The sequence below is a fragment of the Sinocyclocheilus rhinocerous genome, unplaced genomic scaffold (genome assembly GCF_001515625.1).
Source record: "Sinocyclocheilus rhinocerous isolate Xijiao unplaced genomic scaffold, SAMN03320098_v1.1 scaffold2134, whole genome shotgun sequence".
Lineage (NCBI taxonomy): Eukaryota > Metazoa > Chordata > Actinopteri > Cypriniformes > Cyprinidae > Sinocyclocheilus > Sinocyclocheilus rhinocerous.
Genome location: NW_015652303.1, coordinates 73,106 through 99,713, shown reverse-complemented (window position 1 = coordinate 99,713; position 26,608 = coordinate 73,106). Strand labels below are relative to the sequence as shown.

Sequence of the window (26,608 nt, the reverse complement as noted above, 5' to 3'; positions counted from 1 at the left end):
TATTTTTTTTTTTTTACTGATGATTTAGCTACATGTTTGTCTATGGCCCTTGACCAGGTTAGGAATAGCGGTCATCTCTCATGACGACAGACAAACAGTCACATAAATGCACAGGCTGTCAGAGCCATGACCTCCTTTTTTTACTTTCTTCTGTGAGTATTGTGCCAAGTTCTCCACCTTTGCAAATAAGATAAGAGCACAACTGCAAGAACTCTCCCAGCACTGCGGTAATGTTTAACCAGATAATTATTCTCTTAGCAGCAGGAAAAGTAAATGGGCACAATTTTTTTCAGCCCTGTCATTTCAATACTTCATATTCATGTGACAGGACAACAAAATGGAAGAGACATTGGAGAAAGAGATCCCGCCATCTGAAGTAAAAGATTCTAATGAAGGTATGAATTTTGATTTAAAACGTCATAGTGAATCACTTTTAAAAAGAGCATGTTTTTTTCATTATGAATGTATTCATTGTTTATCCATTAGTGACTGCTGAAGTTTTTTTTTTGATGAAAAGGTTTGGATGAAACATTTTATCAGATGAAAAACTGAAAACAAAAAATCATTTGACTGTAATTTGCCCTGCTTTTTATAAAATGACATTTATGTAAAAAAAAATGTATTAGCAACAATTAGATATTTATAAGCTCTTGCAATAATGCTGAAGTTGGAATCCAGCTAACAGGGAACATTCTCAGAAGTTTGTTTAACATTGTGGCAAGGTTCTCACAAAATTATGAGCAAAAGTTCTTTCAGTAACATTGGCACAAAAATGTTATTTATACAGCACTCATGGAATGTTTTTTTCTGAAACGCTTTTAGTTGGACACTCAACTAATGTTTTTAAATGTTAATACTTAATAACATTTAAAATTAACATACCCATAATGTTCGCAAAATAATAAAATGGAATGTTCCCTAAATGTTAGCATATAGCCAAGAAAAAAAAACCTGCATTTTGAATGTTCAGAGAACCTCAATAAATAATGATTTTATAAAATAATGAGAACATTAGCAAAATGTTCTTAGAATATATTTTTGTGAGCTGGCATCATCCATAACTGGCGTGATTCTTATCTAATGTCAATGCATCTACATTTCTTCTGAAACATGCACTGAGGGCCTTTTCATACACTTATGAATTCTGACTACTTGTGGTTGGTTTTACCTTAGCTAATGTTACAAAGTAAACTGCAATACTTTCAGCAGACAAAGCAGCAAAGGAGTGAGTGATTTGTTTGTTTGGTAGGTGGAATTCGGCTGCGATTGAGAGACAGAGACCTGTTGAAGAAACGAAAGGCTGAGGCAGAGGAAAAGGCAACCAACCAGTGGGTTTATGGGTAAAGCTAGTGTTGAATTAGGCCAATAAAAGCACTGGAAAAGGCCTAGAGCACTTATTTATTTTTCAATTTATATGACATTGTGATATTATGACGCAAATGCACAAATTTGGATTAGTCATTCAAATAATGTATCTTAATATTGAACACAGGGCACAAAGCCTTAAAAGAGTGAAAAAGAAGACCAGTGGTACCCCAGGAAGGAAAGGTCGACCAAGAAAAGAACCGCCTGTAGTTATTCCAGAAGATCTCGGTCTGGCTCAGGAAACAGATCCTTCTCCTGTCACACTTCCTATCACAGAACCTGTATTACCCACAATAGCAGAGACACTGCCTTTATTACCAGCTGAGCCACAACCAGAGCCGGCGCCAGTGGAAACAATTAGTGAAAAACCTCTGGAGGAGTTTCTGATTGAGGATCTAGGGCCTGATGAGGAGGAAGACATGCCTCAAAAAAGCATTATCATTGATACAGGTATTTGCAGAAATGCCCCTTTTGTTTTCAACAGGGGTCTTCATTAATTAATGGGTGGTTCATTTATAAAATTAAGCATTTTATTTATTTATTTGTCTGAACAAATGAATAATGTCCATTGATTTTAGGTGATGACGAGCAGCCATGTGCTGACCTGAACAGTCAAGTCTCAATGGCAGTGTATCCTCCAGCATCTGCTCCTTCTCAGCCTGAGAGTCTATCTGAGAATTTAATCATCTGAGGGTCTCCCTTCTACAGAAAAAATGAATTTAATCAAATTTACTATTTCAAAGGATTTCTAAACCTAAACAAGGACAAATCTATATTTATTAAAATTCTTCATGTCTCCATGTATATATACCACTTATCAGTACTCTGTCAAACAAAATCCATTCTATACATATTAATAAAATAAAAACCTGAAATTGTTACAGTATAGTACTTTTGTGTTCTATGATTTTAAAGCAACTAGATCTTTGCCTATATTACGAATAATCTTTGTTTAGTTTGTACAACTGACTATTTTAAAATAAATTGGTTTTATACTTTGTCTTTGTCTACAGTCATTTCGTCACTGAATTCTAAAACCATCACGCTCCTATGGGAATAAATTTTAGTATGCTAAAGGTGCACTATTGACAGCTAACGGTTGAAATGGGTACTGCAGTCCAAATTCAAAATACAGGAGAGTTGTTTTTCCTCCTCAGACTCGACGCTCACGCGGGTTGCCAGATTGAGGACAGGAACCAGTGCAAATATCAAAGGAAGGAAACAAGCCTTACACACTGCGGTGCTGGGTAGATTACTTACAATTACAAATTGTAGTCTGTTACTGATTACATGATGAAAACTGTAGTTAGTAACGGAATCTAGGTTACTCATTTTAGGTAAAGTATTCTGACTACTTCTTAGATTACTTTTAGATTACATTATCTAATTTTCATTTGAAATAAAAAGCAAAAAGGAAGAAAATATTTGTTTTATGTTAACATCATGAAATGCATTAAATACTACATTAGACCAGGGTTTCACTGATGTAAAATATAAAAATATATATAAAAATGTATATATATAAAAAAAAAAATTAAACAACTTTAAAATTTTACACTAAAAATAGAAATATTGTATTTGTTTACCTGCATGTTAATATGAGCATTAAACAATACCAGAGAACTTTAAACATGTGAATGTGTTGTTCAGTTATTTAGATATTAACTAAACTATTTTATTTTAAGGAGTTTGGCTGACAAAAACATTTGGGAATCACCGCATCAATAAATTATGAATAATTTACGGCCATTGTGTAAATAATATGTAATCATATATATCAAATAAATTATGCAATCCATAAAAAGTACCTGTAATCTCATTATGAGCATTTTAAAATGTAATGTCCTCTAATTACAAGTACATAATATTTGGAATCTGATTACATAAGAAGTTACTACCCAGCTCTGACAACATAAGTTGATGAGTTTATTTATCCGCATTTTAATGTGTGTCTGGTTATAGAGATTTAGATCAGGTCAGGTAGAATCTGGAAACTCTGACAGTTCTTTTGCTGGCTTCCATACGCTGTTTTTTCTGCCAACTGGCCACACAGGGTATCAAAATAATACTGGTTAAACTGGCAGTGGGTGAAATCACACAGACCAAAACAAAACCAGACTTTTTGACACAGAACAGACATTTCAAAGTACAATAAATGGCTGCAGCATTGCTTTGTGGAGGAACATGTACAGTGGTGTGAAAAAGTGTTGGTTCACACAGGGCCATGTAGTTTTGGATTTTGTTTTCCCTTAATAATAAAAACCTTCATTTAAAAACTGCATCTTGTGTTATCTTTGACTAATATTTAAATTTGTTTGATGATCTGAAACATTAAAGTGTGACAAACATGCAAAAAAATAAGAAATCAAAAAGGGGGCCAACACTTTTTCACACCACTGTATGTGAACTTAGCATCTTAACTAAATACAGTATCAGCACACATTTCATGGTATTTTATGCTTTAGCAATGTCATAAAATACATACGACACCTTTAATAAACCCAGCAGTTCACTGAAAACATTTAACAAATTAAAATGTTATAAATAATCATACACAAACTATATAGTAGATAGTATGTTAACATTAAGATCTATGTTGTGAACCATAAAAATATCTTAATGTGCTTTGTATCGAAGGCTATGAAATGATCTTTTTAGACTAAAATTAGTTAATCATTAATTAATAACACAAATTAAGGCATAGTTCACCCAAAAATTAAAATTACGTCACTGACTTTTTCTTCTGTGGAACACAAAAGCCAATATTTTGAAGAATGATGGTAACTAAACAATTTTGGTGACCACTGACTTCCATTGTATGGACAAAAATAAAAAAATATTTTAAGGACATTTCTCTCAAAAAACGTTCCATAGAAAAATCAAGTCTTATGGGTTTGGAATGATATGAGGGTGAGTAAATGTTAACAGAATTTACATTTTTAGGTGAACTATCTCAGTATTTATTCTTGAAAATGCGGGAATTTGACAGAAATCTAATTTTTTCTCATAAAAAAAACATATGTGAGTTCTTAACTCTGCATAGGTTTGACTCTCACAACCTCAGCAAAACCATCTCCAAACCAGCAGGTGATGTCAGCAGTATCCAGGGTGAAGAAGAACAGGCGGTCTTGACAACGTGTGCGACGATATACTGATCTAGGGTCAGCTGACAGAATGCCTTTGATGGCTGCCACTGCTTCTTCTGGTCCTTTCAAGAACTGGAACTTTGGTCTTGTGCGGTCTATGAATCAAAAATCATTTAGAAATATTACAACTGCCTTCATTAGAAAAAAAACCTTAGGCATCAGAAAGATCTAATACCTGTACTGTTGCAGGAAACAAACTCTTTGAGCTCTTTCTCAGCATTGGCAGTAAACCGCACGTCTAGGTTACTGACAGGAGGTGCCCTGACCCAGGCAGCGATAGTACTGTAGTCCTCACATCCAAATTTAAGACCGGATGAACTTAAATGGTTGGTTGACAATGAAGTGCATTCAGGAGAATCTGTCTGTTTGTCTTCTGGACTTTCAGTGAAAAGCTGCTGTTGTTTGACATAGTTTTTAACCTCTGCTAACACATCAGTCACATCACTGGATCCAGACCTTTCTGACTGAGAGAAATCTGATGGTCCAGCTGGACAAATTCTGAGCACTGAGGAGGGTTCAGATGATGTCCCTGAGATGTTTGGTTCTTCATCTAGATCCATCACTTGGGGCATCTGAGAGTCTGTGAATGGTGATGTTTGTCTATATTCACTGTTGGTATCATCTCTTCTTGTTTTTGGAGAATCGTAGTCTGGAATATATGGCTTGATGTCTAGCACAGGTGTTCCAGCGATAATATCAACGCCTGACAAGTGAAGTGTATCCCCTTGAAAATCAAATGACAAAGGATTACTATATTGCTATATTCAGCATGTTAAAGGGTCTTTCAAATCATAGGTTCCCTCAAAATTATTTTATGATCTTATGACGGTAAAGAACACATTTTCATATAGTAAACTATCATACTATGACAAACTTGATGTTACACTAGTTGTCCTGTTAAAGGTTTAGTTCACCCAAAAATGAAAATTAGGCTGCGTTTTACTCACCCCCAAGGCATCCTAAGTGTATATGACTTTCTTCTTTCAGATGAATCAGAGTTATATAAAAAATTGTCTTTGATCTTTCAAGCTCTATCATTGCAGTCAGTGGGTGCTGCATTGCTTCAGTCCAAAAGAAGTTAAATAAAAATCGCCCATCCATAAAAAAAAAAAGTGTCTCACACGGCTCCGGGGGGTGAACAAAGGCCTTCTGTAGCGAATCGATGCGTTTTTGTAAGAAAAATATCCATATTCAAAACGTAATAATCACTTTAATGTAGCTTGCGCCAACAGTTGTACACAGAAGCAGTTCCGGGAGCATGACGTATGAGGTCAGCGTTGCGCATGCGCCAGTGAGTCTCGTGAAAACCAACGTTTGTTAACAGGAGCAAAGGAAGCAAAGTTTCCTTACTTCAGCAAAGGAAAACCAGTCTCCTCTTGGCTTATATCGAAATCCTCTGACATTCTTCTTTACAAATCCTCGTTTTGTACTTCTAATTCTTGACCGTTGTTTTGTTTTGATCTCTCTGCTGCGTTTCTGCGTGCGTCACTTCTGAGTGGCGCATGTGCAAAGCCGACCTCATACGTAATTCCCCGGAACTGCTTCCGTTTACAACAGTGAGTGCAAGCTAGATTCAATGAAAAATCAAAGACAATTTTTAATATAACTCCGACTGGATTCGTCTGAAAGAAGAAAGTCATATACACCTAGGATGCCTCGGGGGTGAGTAAAACGCAGCCTAATTTTCATTTTTGGGTGAACTAACCCTTTAAGCTGTTTGAGATTGAGGCAAGTAAATTAAAGGGATAGTTCACCCAAAAATGCAAAAAAATTTGGTCATTAATTACTCACTCTCATGTCGTTCCAAACCTGTAAAACCTTCGTTATAGCGCCATTTTGGAGAGTATCACATACGTAAACAACGTATGCTGTTCTGTGTCAGCAGCACCGTACGCAGATACGCTGTTTACGCTTTGATCTGAACAAACAACGTATATGCGTACATACGTTGTTTACGTGATACTCTCCAACATGGCGCTGTAGGGTGACGCAGAGGAGACGAATTGCTGAATAAAGTCATTATTTTTGTTTTCTTTGCGTACAAAAAGTATTCTCATAGCTTCGTAAAATTACAGTTGAACCACTGATGTCACATGGATTATTTTAACGATCTCCTTGCTACGTTTCTGAGCCTTGATCGTGTAAGGATCCTTGCTGTCTATGGGAGGGTCAGAGAGCTCTCAGAATGCAAAAAATATATATTATTTAGTGTTCTGAAGATGAACGGAGGTCTTACGGGTTTGGAACGACATGAGGGTGAGTAATTAATGACAGAATTTTCATTTTTGGGTGAACTATCCCTCTAAAGCTAAAGACAGTTAATTAAAAAAAATAAAACAAAAAAAATGCTAAAAGCACATAGCAAGATTAATATAAATTACTTAAATTACTATAATTTAATACATATATATTTCATATAAATTGCTTACAAAATTACTATAAAAATAAAAGCTAATTCTCAATATTAATAGATACTGTAGTAATATATAAATGTTGTTAAAATTATACTGCAAACAACATCATAATCATCCAGTAGAGCAGTGGTTCTCAACCTTTTTGACTCCGAGGCCCCCACTGTCCACAACAATATTCAAAGACCCCATGACTTTTTCAGCTGTTGTTTCAGCTGATTTACTACATAAAGATAAAGGTTAACAACTTTTTTAAATGTTTTTTTTATATTTCCACATGATAAAATAATTTAGAGCTAAGCATAACTGAAATGTGTAATCATTATAAAAATTTCATGGAGTTGAGATTATTATTATTTTTTTTTTTACTTCTCCAGTTCTAAAAATCCCACTTTTAAAATTAGGCTACCTTTACTCATATATTCAGGTTTGTCAACACACTGGGAGCCCTGATTCTTCAAAGAAATAAACTATTAAAATTAATTAAAATAATATCTCTACATTTAGTTGTTTTGGCTTATTTTATTTAAGTTTTCTGAAACCCGCTAGTGGGTCCTGGCCTCCTGGTTGAGAACCGCTGTCCCAGAGGTCACTCAGTCTTGTAAATATGTGGTACCTGTGATTCCTTCTAGCTTAGCCAAGGTCAGTCCCAAAGCATTAGGCCTGTGGGGGCTACGGGTGGAGTACACCCCCACCCTCTGGCCATTCAGACGGGGTGGCTTTACTTTGGCTTTGTAGTTCATTTGCCCATTCTTATGGAAGAGGAAAATTATCCTGAGAATGTGAAAGAAAAAGACAAGAGTTCACTTCACACATATGTATAAGGAACTTTCAATTGTCATTAATTAGGCCTGCTCACTTGTCAGACCTGTCTAGAAACATTACCAGGTATCCATTAAATTTACTTCTTGTAATGGCTAAACCCATTCTTACTTGATTTAGCATGATCAACAGTCCCAAATGCTAAATTGCTATTTATCTCAATTAAACAAGTCTCACTATTGTCTTAACTCTGACGTTTTCCAGGACTTGTGAACATTATGCTTTTCTACTAGGGTTGCAATTGTACAAGATTTTCATGGTATAGCAACTAAGAACATATCCTGGTTTGACAGTATACAACATTAACATAGTTCTAAGAACTACAAACATAAAAGTTACAATGCTTTTTGAATGAACATTATAAATGGGGGAAAAAATATTATAATAATACAAAGGAATTTTGTGAGAAGGAGAAAGATTTTCCAATGCAGATTTCAAAACAGGTTCAAGTTGGTCATAGATTCGCCACGGCGACCAACAGGAAGCTGCTTGGTTTAAAAGTGACTTCTGTTTGAACTGTGCTTTACACATTGTTAAATTATTGACAATGGAACAAAATTTTGCAAATGTCTGTAACTGTAATTTGCTTTTAAACAACCTAAATGGGAGAGGGAAAAGTTTTATATATATATATATATATATATAGGACTGTGAGCCCTGAGACCTGTGACCTGAGACCAAATTATTATATCAGCAAGTATTTCTTGAGTTCTGTATGTGGTGAAAGTTGACAAATCTGACAGGAAGTCAAGGAGGAAAGGAGATGTGCAGCACACGCAAATGAGTTTCTCCATCCATTTGCTACATACCAGATATGGGAGTATTGTTCCAGGCCAACTAAAGAATGCTCAGGGTTATTGAAGACTGAGGGTTCAATCTTTAAGCTGGCTCGAGAAGAACTGCATATGGTGGGTTGTCGTGGAGTGCCATTTTTGACTGCAAAACATGAGCTGATGTATCCAATCGGTACCGTCTGAATACGTCCTGAGAACGTAAAGACAGACAAATAGTTTATTTGACATGAAAACTAAGCTGTGACCAAGAGGTCCTAGTTAGACTAGTTAACATGGCAACGATAACATCTGGACTCAAAGAGGGGCTTTTTCTTCACGGACAGCCATTTAGTTTATACATTCAAAGAGTTTTCTCAATTGATGACAAGGTACACAACATTTACAACAACTTAAATGTGGTCTACTAAAGTAGACTGCAGAATCAAAAGTGAAAGTTGGTCAATATGTGTTATTAAATGCATTTTACCTTGCTCTAATAATTGTTTGATTTCACTAGGGCTTTGAGTTGGGCTTTTGCTCACTGATTGTAATTTGTCTTCGTGTTTACAGTCTGTCAGCATGGACTGAAGTGATGACATCTGCTTCTTATGTGCTCGTATGGCTCCATCCATCTGCTGTCTGTGTTTGATCAACAAACCAATCAATGAATGGAGGAAACTTCTTTTCAGGATAATCATAACTCATATACCGCAATCATGATGATTTAAGTACCTACCTGAGATTTTTTATCTCTCTTCTCATTACTGACGCCTGCTGTGTGAGTTTTCTGACTTGTTCAGCACAACTACATACTGGAGGAGACATTTTAATGATAGCTGAAAACCTTATATACTTTCGAAAATATTGTATGCTATGGTAAACTGGCTTCCATCAGCTGCTCTGCGCCCACTGCAGTACGAGCACGTGTTTTGTTTTTGGGAGGAACACGCTGGACAACCAACTACTTTCACAGAAGCGTAACTCTTCTTCTTCTTTCCAGTTTAACGGCTGTTGGCGTTAAGCTTATTGGTGCATTACCGCCCCCTTCTGCTCCGGAGTGTGGATCAGATAATAGGTTATCTATTCCCGTTTTCTACTAAAACTTACACATCACTCACATTGTCCCCTCACATTAATATCCACACACACATCACACATCATATCCTGCTTAAAACCTCTGCTTCCCTTAAAAAAGTAATCAATATTCTACTCTGTGCCCTATTTGCTGTGCTTAGTAACCCTTGTAATGTGATCTCCTGCATCCCAAACTCCCTTAGTTTATTCTTCATTACCTGCCTCTGTGTTTCATATCTCTTACAAGTCTTGATTATGTGCTCCGCTGACTCCTCTTCTCGACATCCCTCACACAACCCTGTCTCGTGCTTCCCTATCATCTTTAGTGTTTTATTCAGTGAACAATGTCCCAACCTTCACCTAGTCATCACCGCATCTTCTCTCCTATTTCCAATTTCCACCCTTTCCTCTTTAACATTTCTCTGAATTTGATATAAATACCTCCCTTTCTCCTCTCTTGCCACCTTTTATTGACTTTCTCCCATATCATGCATTTAACCTCTGCTTTACTTACACTAACCTGCATTTCTATGTTCTCTTTTGTTAGTGCCCTTTTAGCCAGCCTGCCCTGTCTCATTACCCCTAATCCCAACATGTGCTGGGACTCACATAAATCTTACCTGATATCCCTTATTAACTATTCTTGTGTTTAATTGAAGCACTTCATACAGGATATCTTGCCTTTTTGAATGGAATGACCTTTAACTCGCTAAAACTGATAAAGAGTCAGAGCATATCAAACTTGTGTTTAATTGAAGCACTTCATACAGGATATCTTGCCGAGCTTTTGAATGGAATGACCTTAAACTCGCTAAAACTGATAAAGAGTCAGAGCATACCAAAACCTTTCCCTGCCCTTCCCTTTCCACCCATTGCAAAGCAATTAAAATTGCCATCATCTCTACTGTATATACCCCTAATTTATTAGATGTTCTTTTACTAATTTCTATTTATTTTCCCGGAATTGCCACCCCAAACCCTGTTTTTCCTGTCTCTGATTTTTTTAGCACCATCTGTATAAATTTGTATGAATTCACTATAATTACCTCCTACTCGGTTGTTAAATAAATTTTTTCCAGAATAACACTTCTTCTTTAGGTTACTGGAAAATAGAGCACCGCGCAGTGACATACCGCCGCCCACTGTTTACTGTGCAAACAACACAGGCCATATACAGGTGCATCTCAATAAATTAGAATGTCGTGGAAAAGTTCATTTATTTCAGTAATTCAACTCAAATTGTGAAACTCGTGTATTAAATAAATTCAATGCACACAGACTGACGTAGTAAAAAAAAAAAAAAAAAAAAAAAAAAAAAAAACATATATTATAATTTTTTTATTTCACACATACTTCTTTAAAAAAAATAATGGTTGAGCAATTTTGTTAATTTAAATAATGATTAAGGTGTGCATTGTAAGGTGCAAGGAACATATTTTAGTACTTCACAATTTTTAAATATTAATTTAGTCAATACAATTCACTGTTGTCATATTAGAACATCAATTTTAGCTCTACTAAAATAAACCTGCGTATGTTTGTTTGTTTTATCACTCTCTGAGACCACATTTACATAATATGTTCAGCTTTGAAATGCTAATTGGATGGTTTTGTAAAAAGGCCTGTTCACCTCACATTATCTGCGAACATGCCTTGAAGTACATCTTCTTGTTTTACTGGACTGGATAAATCAATATTAAAAGTATATATATTAAGGTACCATTGAATGTGTTGATAATATTATATTTTGAACTTGTCATGTCAATGTTGTAATTTGATTTTACAACACTGTTATGCCTGTGAACCTTGCATATTACATGGATGAATAGAAACATTCTGTTTTTGATTATTCACAAGTTTTAAATGTCTTTAAATGTCACTGCAGACACTGTAGGATAGTAAAGGCTACACCAACACGCTTTGCAGCAAGTGACAAGGACTGCAAGGACTGCCTTTGGGACTATCATAACTGAACATGGTTATGAACAGAGCTAAACAGTAAATTCCAAAGTTTTTATTCAGGTCATCAGATTTGGTAAGCACAATATAAATTAAATAAATATAAAAATGTTTAAATGTTTTTATAATAAATGTTTTTTTCATTAAAATATGACGTCTGATTATTACTGTGTGATTATTAGTGTTTAAATATAGACAACTGTTTAGGGAACTACAAGCAGTACACCCTGCAAAGTCTTGGATGTTCTCTACATTTGTTCAGACAGTAAATAAAATCACTTAAATTCTGCTACCCAAAAGGCCCAACGTTGCAATATTACAACATTTCCCTAAAAACTTACTTACAGTTGGTACTAAATGTCAAAATGGTAAAAATCCTATTTCTGCATTAGAGGCCTCCTACAACAACATGTAAAAGTTTTTTTTCTATATTTGGGTCTTCGAGGGTTAATACTGATCGGTGCATGTGGCAGTTTACAGAACACAGCTTGCGTCTTGTAAATAATAATTCTATGATGTAAATGGGTTTCCGTAAAAAAAAAAAAAAAATTTAGGGAAAATATTTAATTCACAACAGTTCACTAGGTGGCGCCGTGTACATTAAATGCGAATCACCAATAAACCAGAGAAGAAGAAGGAGAGATGTGTTTCCGGATGTTACGCGGTGGTTTTATCCAATCAGGTGATTGTGCGTTTTATTTTGAACGTGCAAGTGGCGGTTAAGCCGACATCGCTTGTTTTTACAGTATTCAAGTACGGATTAAAATAAACAGTGAAGTTCAGAAAAGCGCCTATGAGACGCAAAGGTAAGAATTAAAGAAGGAACACACTTTAATATAAATTAAATCATTAATAATGTTTTGGGTTTGGCGATGCCGTTGTCCAATTTACTTTATTAGCCTCAATAAATAAAGACTGTGTTTTAGAACTTATCACGTTGCATAACGTTACCAGTCTAAACAATATTTAAGCAACATTTGCTATGTGTCTGTGATGTCTAAAATGTCGTGAAGACAGGCAGCTGGCTGGGCGTTGAGACGCCAACAAAGTTGACATTTCTTGAGAGGATGCAAGCAGTGACGTTTATGTCTTACTGTTATGTTATATTTTCGAAGATATTAAGCAGCAAAACTACGCAAACTTTTACTTTCTGTGGAGAAGTGGACCTTATCTCAACAGTTTCTAAGCAGATGTGTGAGAAATGGATATATCATTTTATAAATAACTGTAATGTATTTGAACGCAGGCAGCATTTTGCTTTCTCTTTTTATTAACAAATATCGAACTTTTCTTCAACTCCTATTTATTATTATGATTAGTGTTGTTTACGTAACATAGAGCCTATTTATGTATTTATTAAAATCTTTTTGAAAATGAAAGCAACATTACAGTTGAAAGATGCTGATTTATACGTGATGTAAAATTATGAAATGTTACTTAATTTTGATGCTTTTTTAAAAAGGGTACCAGTTAAAGTTGCATAATATTGCAGTAAATCAAATGTATTTAAAATCACCTCCATTAACTCTTGTTTGTGATTGCAGATATTAATCTAAAAACATGTCATCTGTTCATGGATTGTCAAACGTAAGTACTTCACATCCATGCATATTATAACTAGAAAAAAAAGTGTTGTTCCTACTATCTGACAGTTTGAGCTCTAATCATAGAGGTTTATGCCTTTTTCAGCCCAGAGTTCCACTCAGAGATGTACAGAATGAACTGCTGAATTTGCAGGACAGTCCAACTCTAATGCTTAAGCATGCGTCGATGCATGAGAAGGACCCTAAAACAAAGGTATGGAAACATTCCTTCACTGCTTTCAGATCACTTTGTCTTTTTAACTTTCTGTGATTTCAAGTTCATATGGAAAATATATAAGGAATTTTGCTGTTACTTTGACCTCAGCTGAGATATTTTGTTTTCCACCAGCATGATGTTGTTCCTGGTGAAAACCCATCAAGCTTAACTATCACAACAGACATCCATAGTGATGGGAAAGCTGTGGATGCCACTGATGAACATCAAGATGTCATATTAAAATCCTTTGTGTGTCTTGAAAGAGAAGTTGTAGTTGAGGATGAACCTGTAATGTCAGAAGAGTCTGTTCTCATCAGGCGTCTGGTTCTTGAGGATAATGACCCACTTCAGAGTGACCCAAATGAAACCACTGAACCTGATTGCACAGAAGATAATCAGACCACTGAAGAGCATGTTGATCATCCATACTATTATAGGAGCAGATCTACTGGGCTGGATTCTTCATCTATTTTGTGTCAGGAGGAAGAAGTTTCCACCTATGAGCTGGGAAATGTCACATTCAAATCCCTCATGTGCTTAGGTGGAGAGGTTCAGGTTTCCGATAACTCCGCTATCTCTGATAAATCCATTCTCATAAAGGATCTAGCATCAGGAAATCACTCACAATGTAAAAATACTCCCATTTCTAAAGTGGGCACAGAGGCTGTATCAGTAAGCAGTCAACCTCTGGGTCATTCTTACTGTAATTGGAAGTCTTTGTGTGAAGATAGTAGCACCATCAGTACAGTTGATGCAGATGACGTCTCTCAGTCAAATGTTGCACACATTGTAGGTATTCAGTGTACCCCGAAAAATACAGTGAACCTAAAGAATCATGATCAAGCTGATCTCTCTGAAGGATGTCATGGTGTATCTAGCGAAGAAGGAGAAATCACTTTTAAAGGCTTGTGTTGTTCTGGAGTTGAAATAGAAATTGCTGATCTCTCCAATGTGTCAAAAATGTCTGTGCTTATGGACAATCTTGCTGAAGAACAAAGTCCGTCTTGTTTAAATGACACCAGTGAAAATGATGGCCAAAGCTTTGCTTATTTGACACCAGGAAGGAAGCATGTTGACCATATTTACTGCCATGCTAAGGAAAAGCCACTGGTCCTAAATATGTTGACTACTGAAAATGGGGTCTGTTCCAAGTCACAGCTTTCCTCACCAAGTCTTTTGAAAAAGCCTGGAAATACAGTTGGTAGTTTAACATCACCTCTTGGAAACGATACACAGAAAATGTATGAATCTGTCTCATGCTGTGAAACAGAAGCATCAAAGACAGTTGCTAACCAGAAGTCAAACCAACATTTGTCAGTATTAAATGGTAAAAATAATATGGAAAGTTCAGATGTTGTACAATCAAGCAACAGTGATGAAAAATACAAGGTGCCCAAGGATGAATCTTCTGTCATGACTAGAAAGGATGTGGAGGGATACTGTAATGAACAGTTTCTGCCGGAAAGGAAAGAGGCAGTTTCATATTTTGAGGAAAACCTTTCTCCTCAAGTTGCCTTTATTGAAAATGTTGGCTTGGAAACCAGCATTCTCAAAGATAAGACACTGGGTTTGAAGGATGAGGAGATCCCCCCAGAGATCGAAGTTATGCGGTTCTGTGATAGATCTGGTGAAGCTGTCTCTGTTAATCAGGATCTTCCTAGTGCTATTGCTCTAACAGGTTCCTGCACTCCAAAGACGCCCACCCTAAGCAGGAGTGTTTTACATGACCACACGGCTGAGAACCCAATGAGCCATTTGTGGCCTGAGCTCCCGGAGAGTCCAATGCCTCCTCCACTGTTGAACTCCACATCCCTGGCTAATGCTTTTAGCTATACACCTGTTCCTCAAGACCCACCCAAGACAAAGGATGTAGAACCTAAAATGGCTTCTGAAGACAATCAGAAGTTGTTGAATACCCCTCCAGTTTTGGGTAATGGGCCTCTGCAGGAACAGCTCAGACAGATGGCTGAATTGTTGATGGTTGTGTCAGGGAAGATGGTTGTTCCTACTCCAGCACCAGTGAATTACCACAGTGCTTTAGTGAGCACTTCTCCAGTAGTGATGCGTAGCGCTTGTGTCTGGAGCACCCCGGTTCAGCGGATGGAGCGGAGCGTTAATACTTCAGCAGCGGTAGAAATTTTAAAGGAGGTTGTCAAGGTTGATGTTTCTGATGCCAGCACTTCAACTGACTCTGTGCTATGGAAGTAAGTAAGATAAGCATGAATTGTTGTCTCTCTGTTGATGTGATCTACATTGTCTCTTTATGAATCCCTCTTTGAAGCCTGATGCCTGGAAATATGGAGCATCTGTCTAGATCAGAGTTGGAGCAGAGATTGACTTCTACGCTCATCATGGTGGAGGTTCTTTCCCAGCAGCTCACTTCTGCACGGGCTCATAATTCGAGCAAAAACACTTCTCCATCAGATCTCAGAGAGAAACTCATCCAGACAGACCACACTGAGCTCAGACAGGTGACAACCCAGCTCCACAGACACCTTTTTGGAAGAAAAACTCTGAATATGTCTGGTATTGATTTTCTTTATCTTGTCTTTATTTTCCAGAATGGGACATATAAAGATTTGTATGGCACTGCCCTGGAGAGAATTCAGAGTCTTGAGCATGATCAGGAGGTTCTTCACAGTTTATATAGCAGCATTAAACCAATGAGGATTGGGATGGTGAGAGACGCCCTATAAGTTTTTAAAGTTACATTTGCATTTTTCAATTTTACAGGCCTAAAATGTTATCATTCTTCTATAGGATTCTTTTAAGTCTAGCACAGAGGATGTCATCTTCAAGATGCAACAGATTGGAAATACTGTTAATGTTGATCAAGAAACTTTATCTAGACAGGTAAGTCACTGCTTATGTATTTCATAAGCTTCATCGAAGATATTTGTCAAGAAATCACATCTCATAAAAAGTCTGTGTTATGTAGGTCAGTCAGATGAAGTCTCTTTATGGGAGGTACAAGGAAATGCTTCAGAGGATGGAGCAAAAGATGAAAGATATGAGACATCGCATGGACAAGGCACTAGAGGAGAAGGAAGCGGTTAGAAGACATTTTTATTGGTTTTGCTGAAGCTTAGGAACACAAGATTTTTTTTATTAATATCCTATTGATCTTTGCCTCTTATCCTGTTCATTTGTCTTTGTGTGCAGGCCTTCAATGTAACGCAGCAGTTGAGGGACTATCATGCTGCTCAGGTGGCAGAACTAGAGCACACTGTTGGGTCTCAACAGGAACTGATGTCAGCCCTCAAACTGGCTTACCCATCACTGGTCTGCTCATATTGCTTGCATCCTTACCTCAATTTATATGAAAATATAATTTTCCCACTAGCTTAATAGTGACCACAGACACTCTAAGGCTAATGATACACGGGGCAACTTTTTGAGCAATGTTGCCGGGCAACTTTAGTTACCTATTACGCCTCTTTTTACAATATATAATATAAGTCTCAGGGGTCCCCAGAATGTAACTGTGGAGTTTTAGCTCAAAATACCCCACAGATCATTTATTATATCATTTTGAAAATGCCTATTTTGAGTGGAAGCAGAAACACGCTGTTTTTCGGGCCTGTCTCTTTAAATGCAAATGAGCTGCTGCTCCCTGCCCCCTTTTCCAGTTTAGAGCTGCGCCATTACAGTTCGTACCTAGTCTGTGCAGCCAAAGGCAGAACAGTTAGCATGTTTTGCTCAAACTAGAATTAGAACTGGTACATTGTTGTCGCTTGCGAAATCAAAATGATCAACCAGATGAGACACAGGGCCCACGACCGATCTAAAGTATCCAGATAGAAATTTGTTACCCATTTTCAGTGGAAATGTCAATGTGCCCAAGCAACATTGCTAAAAAAAAAATTTGCCCGGCAAAATTGCTCAAAAAGTTGCCCCGTGTATCATCAGCCTAAAAGTGAAGGCTTGCTTGACTGTGTGTGCAACGTCCTTGAATTCTGAGTGAGTTGTGTGACCTCTCCAAGGTTGAACTGAGCAAGTCATACATGGAATCCATCAGTGCAGCAAATGACCATTTGAGAAGGAAGCAAGAAGATCACATGAGCTTGTTAGCGGAGGTAAGACTTCACATCAGTGTGCAGTGTGTTTAGATACTGAAATAAAAATAGCATTCAAAATTTTGCTAACTCAGTCTTTAAGGAGCAAAATAAAAAATTTTCCCCCTTTCCTCAATGGGAAGCTGAAAAAGGCTCAAGAGCTGATTCAGAGGATAAACCCAGTGCTTCACCAGCTCCATCAGAGGACTACAACTGCCGTGGAGAGCAGCAAGCAGCATCTGGAAATGAGAGTCAGAGCCGTGGAAGAGAGAGACCTGGTTAGACATTTACCACTGAAATTAAATTCTCTCATTATTTATTCATTCTCAGTTCCATGTCTGTCAAACCTTAAAGGAACCCAAAAAACTAAGAAAAAATTCTTCTGAAGCCATATAATAGCTTACAAATTCTGTCTGAAGAACAGACCGAATTTGTGAGAAACAGATCCAGTGATGTTATTTTTTATTTTAAAATCAGACCAAAATCGACTGAGACTTCATTTCGACCAGATATTGCATGTCAAAGTGCGGTCACATTTACCATTGTTGGCCAAAAAAAAAAAACTGTAATTTTAATAGGAATTCATGCAATCTGAATTTCATGTGAGGGCAAAAGATTGCCCCACTCAGATTCACCATTTTGACCAAGAGAGAGATACCTGGATTGAAAGTGACATAGTGTGTGATTTGTGAGAAGTCTGTTTTTGCATGTGAAAATTGTGGCCAATTTTGCTGACGTGACTCCATCTCTGTAGTTGCTAATTCTTCACTTTATACTCGCATCACAGCTGCTTGCTTGTCTCATGTCATTGGTGTGCACACGAACCAAAAGACAATTTTGTCTACTCTATACTTTTCTCTGTATCTTTATAAAATTCTGTAGATTAGTGAATTAAAGTCTTATTTCTGACAATATGATTATGGTAATTTGCAATATTAAGAGATTGATTTTGTGCAGCCTTACAAATCCAATTAGTTTTTCTTTAGGATTGATTGTCCAGACTGGAGTGTTGAAATTAGATCTGTTTGTAAAGGCTGTTTGATCAATATCTGGTTCACTTGTTATGTGGTAATGATGACTTCAACACAATGCCAAAAAGACAATAAAATAAAGAGTAGATGTCAGCATGGCAAGGTGCAGCAAAATGTAAACTTGCTGCATGGAATCATATTATGTGTCTGCAATTGCATTTTAAGATTTTACAGTTAAACTGATAGTTCACCCAAAAATGAAAATTACCCCATGATTTACTCACCCTCAAGCCATCCTAGGTGTGTATGACTTTCTTCTTTCAGAAGAATACAATCAATGTTATAAGAGAGTGGCATTTCAGTGGATGCCATAGGACAGAGGCGTAGCGTAAGTTCCAGTGAGAATATGCCAATCTCGCGAGAACCAAGTTTTGTTTACAGGAGTAAAGGAAACCAGTCTCCTCTTGGCTTAAATCAAAATGTACTTCCGCGTTTGTCACTTCTCACCACGCTACGCATATGTCCTACGTCATCCGCTGGATTGCCACTCTCTCGTGAACACGTGTACGACAGTTTGTGGAAGCTAGAGATTACGGCTTATGAAGTTTTAAATATGGATATTTTTCCTACAAAAATTCATCAGTTCGAGTTTTTGTAAGAAAGGGAACCTTTTATTAACCCCCCAGAGCCATGTGAGTTACTTTTTTATGATGGATGCACCTTATTGGACTTCTATTGCACTGTTAAATATCAACAGCTATTCACTGCCATTATAAAGCTTGGAAGAGCCAGGACATTTTTTTAAATAACTCTTGATTGTATTCGTCTGAAAGAAGAAAGTCATATACACCTAGGATGGCTTGGGGGTGAATAAATCACAGGGTAATTTTCATATTTGGGTGATCTATCCCTTTAAGTGGCATTTTCAGAAATAATTTCAATTGCATTTCAAACCAAATATTTAAATGCCTTGGATTGGGTTTGCAGGAATCTATTTATTTATTTTTTTTAAGTTCAGACTACAGACAGTTAAACTATATGCGAAAATGCTGGATTTTTGTTGCCTGTCTAAAGTTGTGAATGTTAGTGTATCTTCATCACCCATGAAACTATTTCATTTAAAGGGGTCATATGATGTTGCTAAAAAGAACATTATAAGTCTTAACTTTTATAAAGAATATCTCTTTGGATTTGAGACTTTAGTCTTTGCAACTTTACAGATCTTCTTTATGCACCAAGAACTTGTAACACTCCAAAGAGAAAGGAAAAATTGAAATCGCATCATATGACCCCTTTAAAAAAAGAGACCGGAAAATCTATGATGTGACTCCTTTAATCTCTTTACTTTATGCATTTACTTTAGATGCAGTCTGTCTTTTTTTAATCGCTGTTTCCATTAATCCCCAGATGGAAAATGAACTAGAGCACATGAGATCAAGCTTGCAAGATGCCAGTCAACAGATTTCAGACTTGAACATGCAGCAGACCATTATGACTTCAGGTGCGACAGTGATTTACTTTGAATTGACTCATTCCCTGTGTAGTCAAAGGAGAGCTTTTTCTTGATTCTGCTGTGTGTGTTTGTTCAGAGATGTCAGTGCTGAGGGAGCAGCTGATTCAGGCAGAAGAGGAGCGCTTTCAGCTGCAGAGGAGGAGCACTGAGCTCTCAGCCACTGTCACATCTACATTGGCCTCTTACGCCTTCCTAGAACAGACCCTTGCCTCTGAGACCAGCAAGTATGCAGAAATCCACTTGTGGAATTAGCTTTTTGAAAATCAATTAATTTCATATTGCTTTTTGGATGACTGAATTACATCCATTAATTTAGGGATACACCACTGCGCGGATAATGCACAAGTCAGACAGGCCAAGTCATAAAAAAAATCAACATTCTGATTAATCGTGTGTGTGTTGTGGGTGGATGAGAATTCATTAATGATGGAAATATTAGCTATATTCTCTAAAAAGTGAACGTGTTTAAAAACCTAATTATTAACTATTGCTGAGTAATTATCAAAAGTGGTAATGTAATAAAGTAAATTCGTGTAACCATTTCGTGTGTTCTTGATCTAACAGCCTATTCTTCACATAATAGGCCCATAGGTGGCACTTGGGCTTCATTTAACTGATCATGATAGTTTCACCAAGCAGTGAAAGATATATTAAAATGCAGTACAGTAAATTGAACAATACTTACCATTAATGTGATGATTTCTATTTTCACCATTTTGCGTTTGTTTAAAAAAAAAAAAACATTTTATGAATAAGACTGGGAAATTACCACTCCACTTCACATTGGCGATTGACAATGGAATTTCAGCTTGTTTGAGCAAGACACGCAACTCATAAATTATAATTCAAATGTGTTTTGTTTTATTGACCACAATATTAATGTTAATGATTGTTGAGAGTCACTTTTGGTTAATTTTGAAAAGGGGTATGGGCTCGAGTCCCCAAAGCACCTCCCCTCTGCACTCTCCTGCCATATCATACCGCTTAACAATGAAAATTAGATTATATCTAAATCAGAGAAAATCATTAGTTCATGGGTGTCGGGTGGATGATTTATTTTTAACAGAGCATTCGGGTGGTGTTAGAGCTGATCTGTACATCTCTAGGATGGATGGATAATTGTTTAATACATTTCAAACCAGACAAATGAATGGAGACCTAATTATGAGCGAATTACTTGTGGAATAAATGAGGGAAGATGTATAAAAAAAGTTGATATGATGGTTGTGACAGAAAATATAAACATAAATTAAAAAAAATAAAAAATCATGTGAAATTCCCCAGAACCTATGTGAAATTGTTAAACTCATACCAGGTAAACCATGGAAAGAGGACCTTAACTTTTATTGATATTACACAATTTTATAAATGTTGACAACTATATGGAAACCTTCTAAAATGGATAGTGTTTAAAAGGGATAGTTTACCCAAAACTGAAATTTATTTACTCATTTATTGCAATAAACCTGTATCATTCGTTTATTTCTCTGCAGGGCACACAAAAAGATATTTTGCTAAATATTTAACTCTTTTGCCAGTGCAGTTAACAACATTGGACCACACTGACCTACATATACACTGTATGAACAAGAAAAAAAATCATATTGGTTTGGAGCAACATAATAGGGTGCAATTCTATATTATTTTATTTTTCTACTTTAGGTTGCAGCAGTCAATGTGTGATGCACAGCAAGCTACAGAGAGAGCGAACTGGTATATCTTCACATTTTGATCTCCCTTCTTTTGTTTATTGTTGTATTAATAAATGTACAAAATTTACTTTTTTAATATATATATGCTTTCGGCAGGCTTGAGGAAGCACTGCAGACTTCCAGGAAGCAGCTAAAGGAATATGAGGACACACTGTCGCAGAGAGAAAGCCTGATTAAAGAACTCCACACTAAAGCTGAGATTCATCGCCACCAGCTCGGACAACTGGCTCAAATGAAGACTGAACTATCCAGTGCCAAAGAAATGAGTGAGGTGATGAGATATTAGACTTTACACCAAAACATTCACAATAATTTAGAAATACCAGTTACTCCCATTATAACAGAAATGTATTTTGTTCTATCAGTTCTTGCAGGCAGAAAATGAAATGGCACGGGAACAGATGGAGGAAAGTGAGCGATTGCTGCGGTGCCACTTACAGGGCCTGAGAGAGAGAAACTTGGAGTGTGAAGACCTCAAACTAGCACTGGAACAATTGCGGTACAGAATATTCCTCTCTATTCACTGTTACTTTTTAGAACAAATCAGAATGAATGGAAGTCTTTTTCTGATGGAATCTCTTCTCTAAGGCTTGAGAAAGAGTCCCTTCAGGAAGAGCTGGACAGTACACGAGACAAAGCCCGCAGAATGCTGCTGGAACAAGGAGAGCAGATGGCTCAGGCATCTAATGATGTCATGCTTCTAAACCACAGAGTTTGCTCTCTCACGAGCATCTTAAATGAGTCTCTAACCTCCAAGGTCCCTATGCTTTACTACACTTCTCATAATTTATGTGCTCTGAATTACTGAAGGTTTAATTTTAGTTTTCAATTAAAAGTGAAATTGTTGTTTTTCTCATTTATATTAGTTGTTCTTGTTATATTATAGTTTAAATATTCAACCTTTTTTAAATATACATATTTTTCATACATTTATTTTTTATTTTTAATAATTTTTAATTAGTTGTCATGGCAACATTTCTAATTTAAGTTGAATATTTACATCTTTTTTTCAGCCTTATTTTAATTAAAATGATTTTTTAATAATTTTAGTTAACAGTAACAACACTGGTTTGCAGTTTCTTGTGTAATTTGGTCAATTTCACAAGAAAGTTTAAAATCTGAAATGTGCTTATGGGTATTTTCTAGTACAATTTTTTGTTAATTTAGTTTTCTAAATCAATATTTTAAGGTATAACTATTAAATGTTGTTGGGTTTACTTGTTTCTAGGTTTTGTTAAGTGGAAAAACTTGATATAGAATAGTACAAATTAGTTGTTAATTGACATCACTCCAGTGAATGGTTAGAGTTTTGTTTTATTGTGTATGCTATATTTATTCAAGGTGCTCTTTTGCTGAATTAATAACATTGTTTTGCATTTCTCAGGAGTCAGAGAACTCGGATAAGACATTGCAGTCTCATCGATATCCCTCCAGCTCTTTTGTGGATTCTATTATGGTGGCCATGATGAAGACACAGGAACCTGAGACAGAGTCTCCTAAGGGTTCAGGTGCGTTAGTGTTTGGTGCTTGTTTTGTCTTGTTGGAAAGCAGTTCTAATTCTGCATAATTTATTAAGGATCTTTTCCTGTTGTGTCAAAGGTTTCTGGTTTCTTGCAAAACTTGTAAATAATCACAGACATGTTCGTGTGTGAGAATGTAGTGGTGATTCAAAGGGTCTTAGAAGTAGTTTATAGGACTATGGATGTGTAGATTTAAGAACATGGAATACAGCTCCGCACAAAAGTTTTGATGTCAGTTCTATTAAACTTTTATTATTATTTTTTAATGATCACTTACATCAAGGGAAAATTGAATAGAGATGTATTCATCATAACTGTGCAGCCCTCTTATGTTGTGTAATGTTTTGCAGAGGAGAGGGAGGTGCAACAAGATGGCATTGGCAGTGAAACCAGTGCTTTTACCCGAATACCACCAACTACACACACAGAAGTGAAAGGTACATTCCTTACCGGATGATAACACATTCATATATTAGTACTTACGTTAGATTCAATCTCAAATATGTATATGTATGTGTGTGTTATATAGGGCTGGGTATCGAGTTCGATACTTTTTAGGCACCGACCGAATTGCCTCGATACCATCGAGTATCGAAAAACGTCTCGTCGTTCGGTACCAAATTTCGATACCTAAGGGGTTAATCTCATCAACGTCAGTAAGGCGCAGATCGATCAGTGTTTGACATCCGCGAGAGCGATGCGAAAACGTACGGAGCAGTCTGCTGGTATCTTACTATAGCCTAATACACCGATAGGTCTGCACAGTCGGTCCGTGACTGTGACACACTCAGAGATGTGGCTCACACACGTGAGTATTTAGTGTGAATGGCTTTGAGTCTGTATAAACATCAGCAAGCTGAAAAATAAAACCCAAGTTTTTTTTTTAGATAATGTAATCTTGTTCAAATAGATTTCATAAAATTGGTATCGAAAAAAGTATCGTTCAGGAACCGGTATTGAAGTCAAGGTATCGGTGTCGATATCGAAAATTTTTGAACGATACCCAGCCCTAGTGTTATATCTGTGTTTGTGTCTATATGTGAGTGTAATAATATAATTAATCCAGATAGATAGATAGTTAGATGGTTATGAAGAGACTCTCTTGTGTACTCAGTGGAAAGACGGAGCCATATGTTGGAGCTGTTGTCTGATTTTGGTGAGACCATCTCAGATCTTCAGCTCACCTTAGACCAATTGAGAATCCAGAAAGACACGGAGCAGCAGACTCTGAAGCAGACCATGTGAGTTACTCAAACTCGGGTATACTCCATAATGCTTATTTGCCAGGGAACAGAAGGAATGGCTGGGTTTGAACTGAGTTTTCAGTTAGATATGGCTTAAATATGTGTTAATATGTCATTTTAATATCTATCATGCATATAAATATATAACATTCAAAATGCATTAAATAGTTTAACAGTAGATGTAAAGTGAAATTAAAATAAAGTATTATCCAGTTGTCTAGCTGAACTGTTTGTAGTTTGTCCACTTGGTTGTTGCTTAACTTAAAGGTATAGTTGAACCAAAAATTTAAATGTACTCATCCTCATGTCATTCTGAAACTTATGATGTTTTCTTCTCCGAAACACAAAAGAAGACATTTTGAAGAACATTAACCAAAAAAAATAAAAATAATTGGTAGCCTTTTTAACTTGCATTGTATGCCAAAAAAAAATCTCAAAAGGACATCTTAAATGTTCCACAGAAGAAAGTCAGTCAGACTGGTTTGGAACGTCATGAAGAGCAATGATGAACTGAACTTTAACTTTTTGGGTGAACTTTTCCTTTTAATATAGTATGAGTATACCACACAAACCACAAATGACACGCAAATAGATTCCAAGTTTCATATCGGAGTTAAACATCAAATCTCTTAATCGTACCTGAACAGGTCATACCTGAACATCAAAGTACTAAATGTTTATCATTTTTCAGTTAGGATTTTACTTCCTCATATTTATTAACAAATTTGTTCTTGTCTGTATGAGGTTTTTTTTGACATTATGAACAAAAGTAATCTTTGGATCATACTTAAGTGAAAAAAAAAAATTTTTGTGGGGTCAGTTATTTTTTTACGTCCGTAGACACGGTGTAACATTGGTTTTGCTTTGTTTCACAGAACTAATCGTTGCCTGGGCTGCGTACGTATATGTGGGGCGGAGCTATCAAAATAGGGGCAAGACCCTTTTGGGGTAGGGGCGTGTTTGTTTTGGTGATTTCAAATATCAACATTGGCTACCAGAAATCCCTTACTCTGCCTTTAATATATCGAATTGAATCTTTGACTGCTCAGGCATAATGAATTTCACTATCAGTTGTGGCTAACCCCCTGATCAGTGAGTGACATCACTTTTCAGTATTAAAAAACTATGACTGAATAACAAAACACTTTTGACAGTGTTTGTACTGTTTGATGTGGCTAAGAGAGATTTTTCACTACAAATCTAGTTTCATAATTACTGCATTTTATGTTCTAACAATTTTACTCTTTCTGTTTTGCAAAAGAACTCTAGAACCCTAACAGCAAGCAAGCAATTAAATGTTGCTTGTCATTTAAAATTCAGATTCTCGTTAGTGTTTGCACATGCATGTAAATCACCTGGAGTGTAACACAGAAAGGGAGTGCAATTATTTTGACCCAAACCACTTTTACTGGTATACAACAAATTTAATTTGTTTTAACTTGTAATATTAAAGTCATGTCACACAGATTTTGTTGCAGAAAATGATTTTATATTTATAACAACAAAACATTACCGGAAAACCAAAGTGTAGTATACACACAAAGTCATCATGCTATTTCCTCACCCCAGCCCTATTTTTTTACCCTGAAACATTCCATGTTTTCTGACAACCTACTTTTTCAGATGTGGCCTGCAGGAGGTGCTGCAGGAAGCGTCTCAGAGACACAAACTGGAGGTCTCAGAGCTGAGGCAGAATGTAGACCGACTGCAGGCTCAGGTGGAGAAGGATGCTGCGGTCCTGCAGCAAAAAGCCCAGGTAAATGTTCAACTCGCTGTTTATAAGCAGTGGTGTAATGTAACGAAGTAATAATACTTCGTTACAGTACTTAAGTATATTTTGGGAGTATCTGTACTTTACTTGAGTTTTTATATTTCAGCCAACTTTTACTTTTACTCCACTACATTTCCTAATTAAAATGTATACTTTTACTCCGATACATTTCCCCAAAGCATATTCGTTACTTACTACAAAATAGTCAGAAGTCAGAAGAACACGGACTACAGGAAAGCAGCTTTGACGAATCCGTGGTCTGCCTTTTGCAAGTTAGACTCCTAAAAAACACCTTTGCTCATGTGCAAACAAGTGCGCGCACAACCGGATGATTTAATTTTCCACTCAAGTCGAGTCAGGGGTGTGCGATACAGCATCGTCTGTGATAATATGGTAAGTGTTGTTGTAATGATGTGCGATCTGACATTATCAAGTAGGCTATATCACCAAATCACACACAGAGTGCACGCAC

General features: G+C 36.5%; 3 protein-coding genes across 5 annotated transcripts in view; 2 read left to right on the top strand and 1 right to left on the bottom strand.

Moving 5' to 3' along the window:
• The first annotated feature begins 133 nt into the window (after positions 1–133).
• hemgn (hemogen) lies at positions 134–2,420 on the top strand. 3 transcript variants are annotated; one of them, XM_016520536.1, is made up of 5 exons: positions 134–152; positions 329–395; positions 1,250–1,340; positions 1,493–1,815; positions 1,944–2,420. In XM_016520536.1, exons 2-5 carry the CDS (start codon positions 338–340, stop codon positions 2,054–2,056), a joined length of 585 nt encoding a protein of 194 aa, XP_016376022.1. In that variant the 5' UTR covers positions 134–152; positions 329–337; the 3' UTR covers positions 2,057–2,420. The 3 variants fall into 3 exon arrangements, with proteins under 3 accessions (XP_016376022.1, XP_016376021.1, XP_016376023.1); XM_016520535.1 differs by lacking the exon at positions 134–152 and adding an exon at positions 154–227; XM_016520537.1 differs by lacking the exon at positions 134–152 and having other exon boundaries at positions 239–395; positions 1,250–1,328; positions 1,944–2,415.
• A 1,840-nt stretch (positions 2,421–4,260) lies between these two features.
• Positions 4,261–9,499, bottom strand: trmo (tRNA methyltransferase O). The gene is made up of 6 exons (XM_016520551.1): positions 9,254–9,499; positions 9,005–9,156; positions 8,554–8,728; positions 7,539–7,696; positions 4,687–5,235; positions 4,261–4,606 (listed from the first exon to the last, which is right to left on the bottom strand). The coding sequence occupies exons 1-6, from the start codon at positions 9,340–9,342 to the stop codon at positions 4,395–4,397; spliced, it is 1,335 nt and encodes a 444-aa protein (XP_016376037.1). The 5' UTR covers positions 9,343–9,499; the 3' UTR covers positions 4,261–4,394.
• A 2,725-nt stretch (positions 9,500–12,224) lies between these two features.
• spag5 (sperm associated antigen 5) overlaps positions 12,225–26,608 on the top strand; it is a 16,944-nt gene continuing 2,560 nt past the window's right edge. The window contains exons 1-22 of the mRNA XM_016520532.1: positions 12,225–12,356; positions 12,666–12,744; positions 13,095–13,137; positions 13,240–13,347; positions 13,483–15,554; positions 15,632–15,821; positions 15,912–16,028; positions 16,111–16,203; positions 16,289–16,402; positions 16,513–16,632; positions 17,334–17,426; positions 17,549–17,683; positions 19,784–19,877; positions 19,966–20,113; positions 21,552–21,602; positions 21,698–21,872; positions 21,967–22,100; positions 22,190–22,358; positions 22,986–23,109; positions 23,472–23,558; positions 24,236–24,362; positions 25,989–26,121. Coding sequence (XP_016376018.1) covers positions 13,111–13,137; positions 13,240–13,347; positions 13,483–15,554; positions 15,632–15,821; positions 15,912–16,028; positions 16,111–16,203; positions 16,289–16,402; positions 16,513–16,632; positions 17,334–17,426; positions 17,549–17,683; positions 19,784–19,877; positions 19,966–20,113; positions 21,552–21,602; positions 21,698–21,872; positions 21,967–22,100; positions 22,190–22,358; positions 22,986–23,109; positions 23,472–23,558; positions 24,236–24,362; positions 25,989–26,121 — 4,311 coding nt within the window. The 5' untranslated portion in view covers positions 12,225–12,356; positions 12,666–12,744; positions 13,095–13,110. The remainder of the gene's footprint in view (positions 12,357–12,665; positions 12,745–13,094; positions 13,138–13,239; positions 13,348–13,482; positions 15,555–15,631; positions 15,822–15,911; positions 16,029–16,110; positions 16,204–16,288; positions 16,403–16,512; positions 16,633–17,333; positions 17,427–17,548; positions 17,684–19,783; positions 19,878–19,965; positions 20,114–21,551; positions 21,603–21,697; positions 21,873–21,966; positions 22,101–22,189; positions 22,359–22,985; positions 23,110–23,471; positions 23,559–24,235; positions 24,363–25,988; positions 26,122–26,608) is intronic.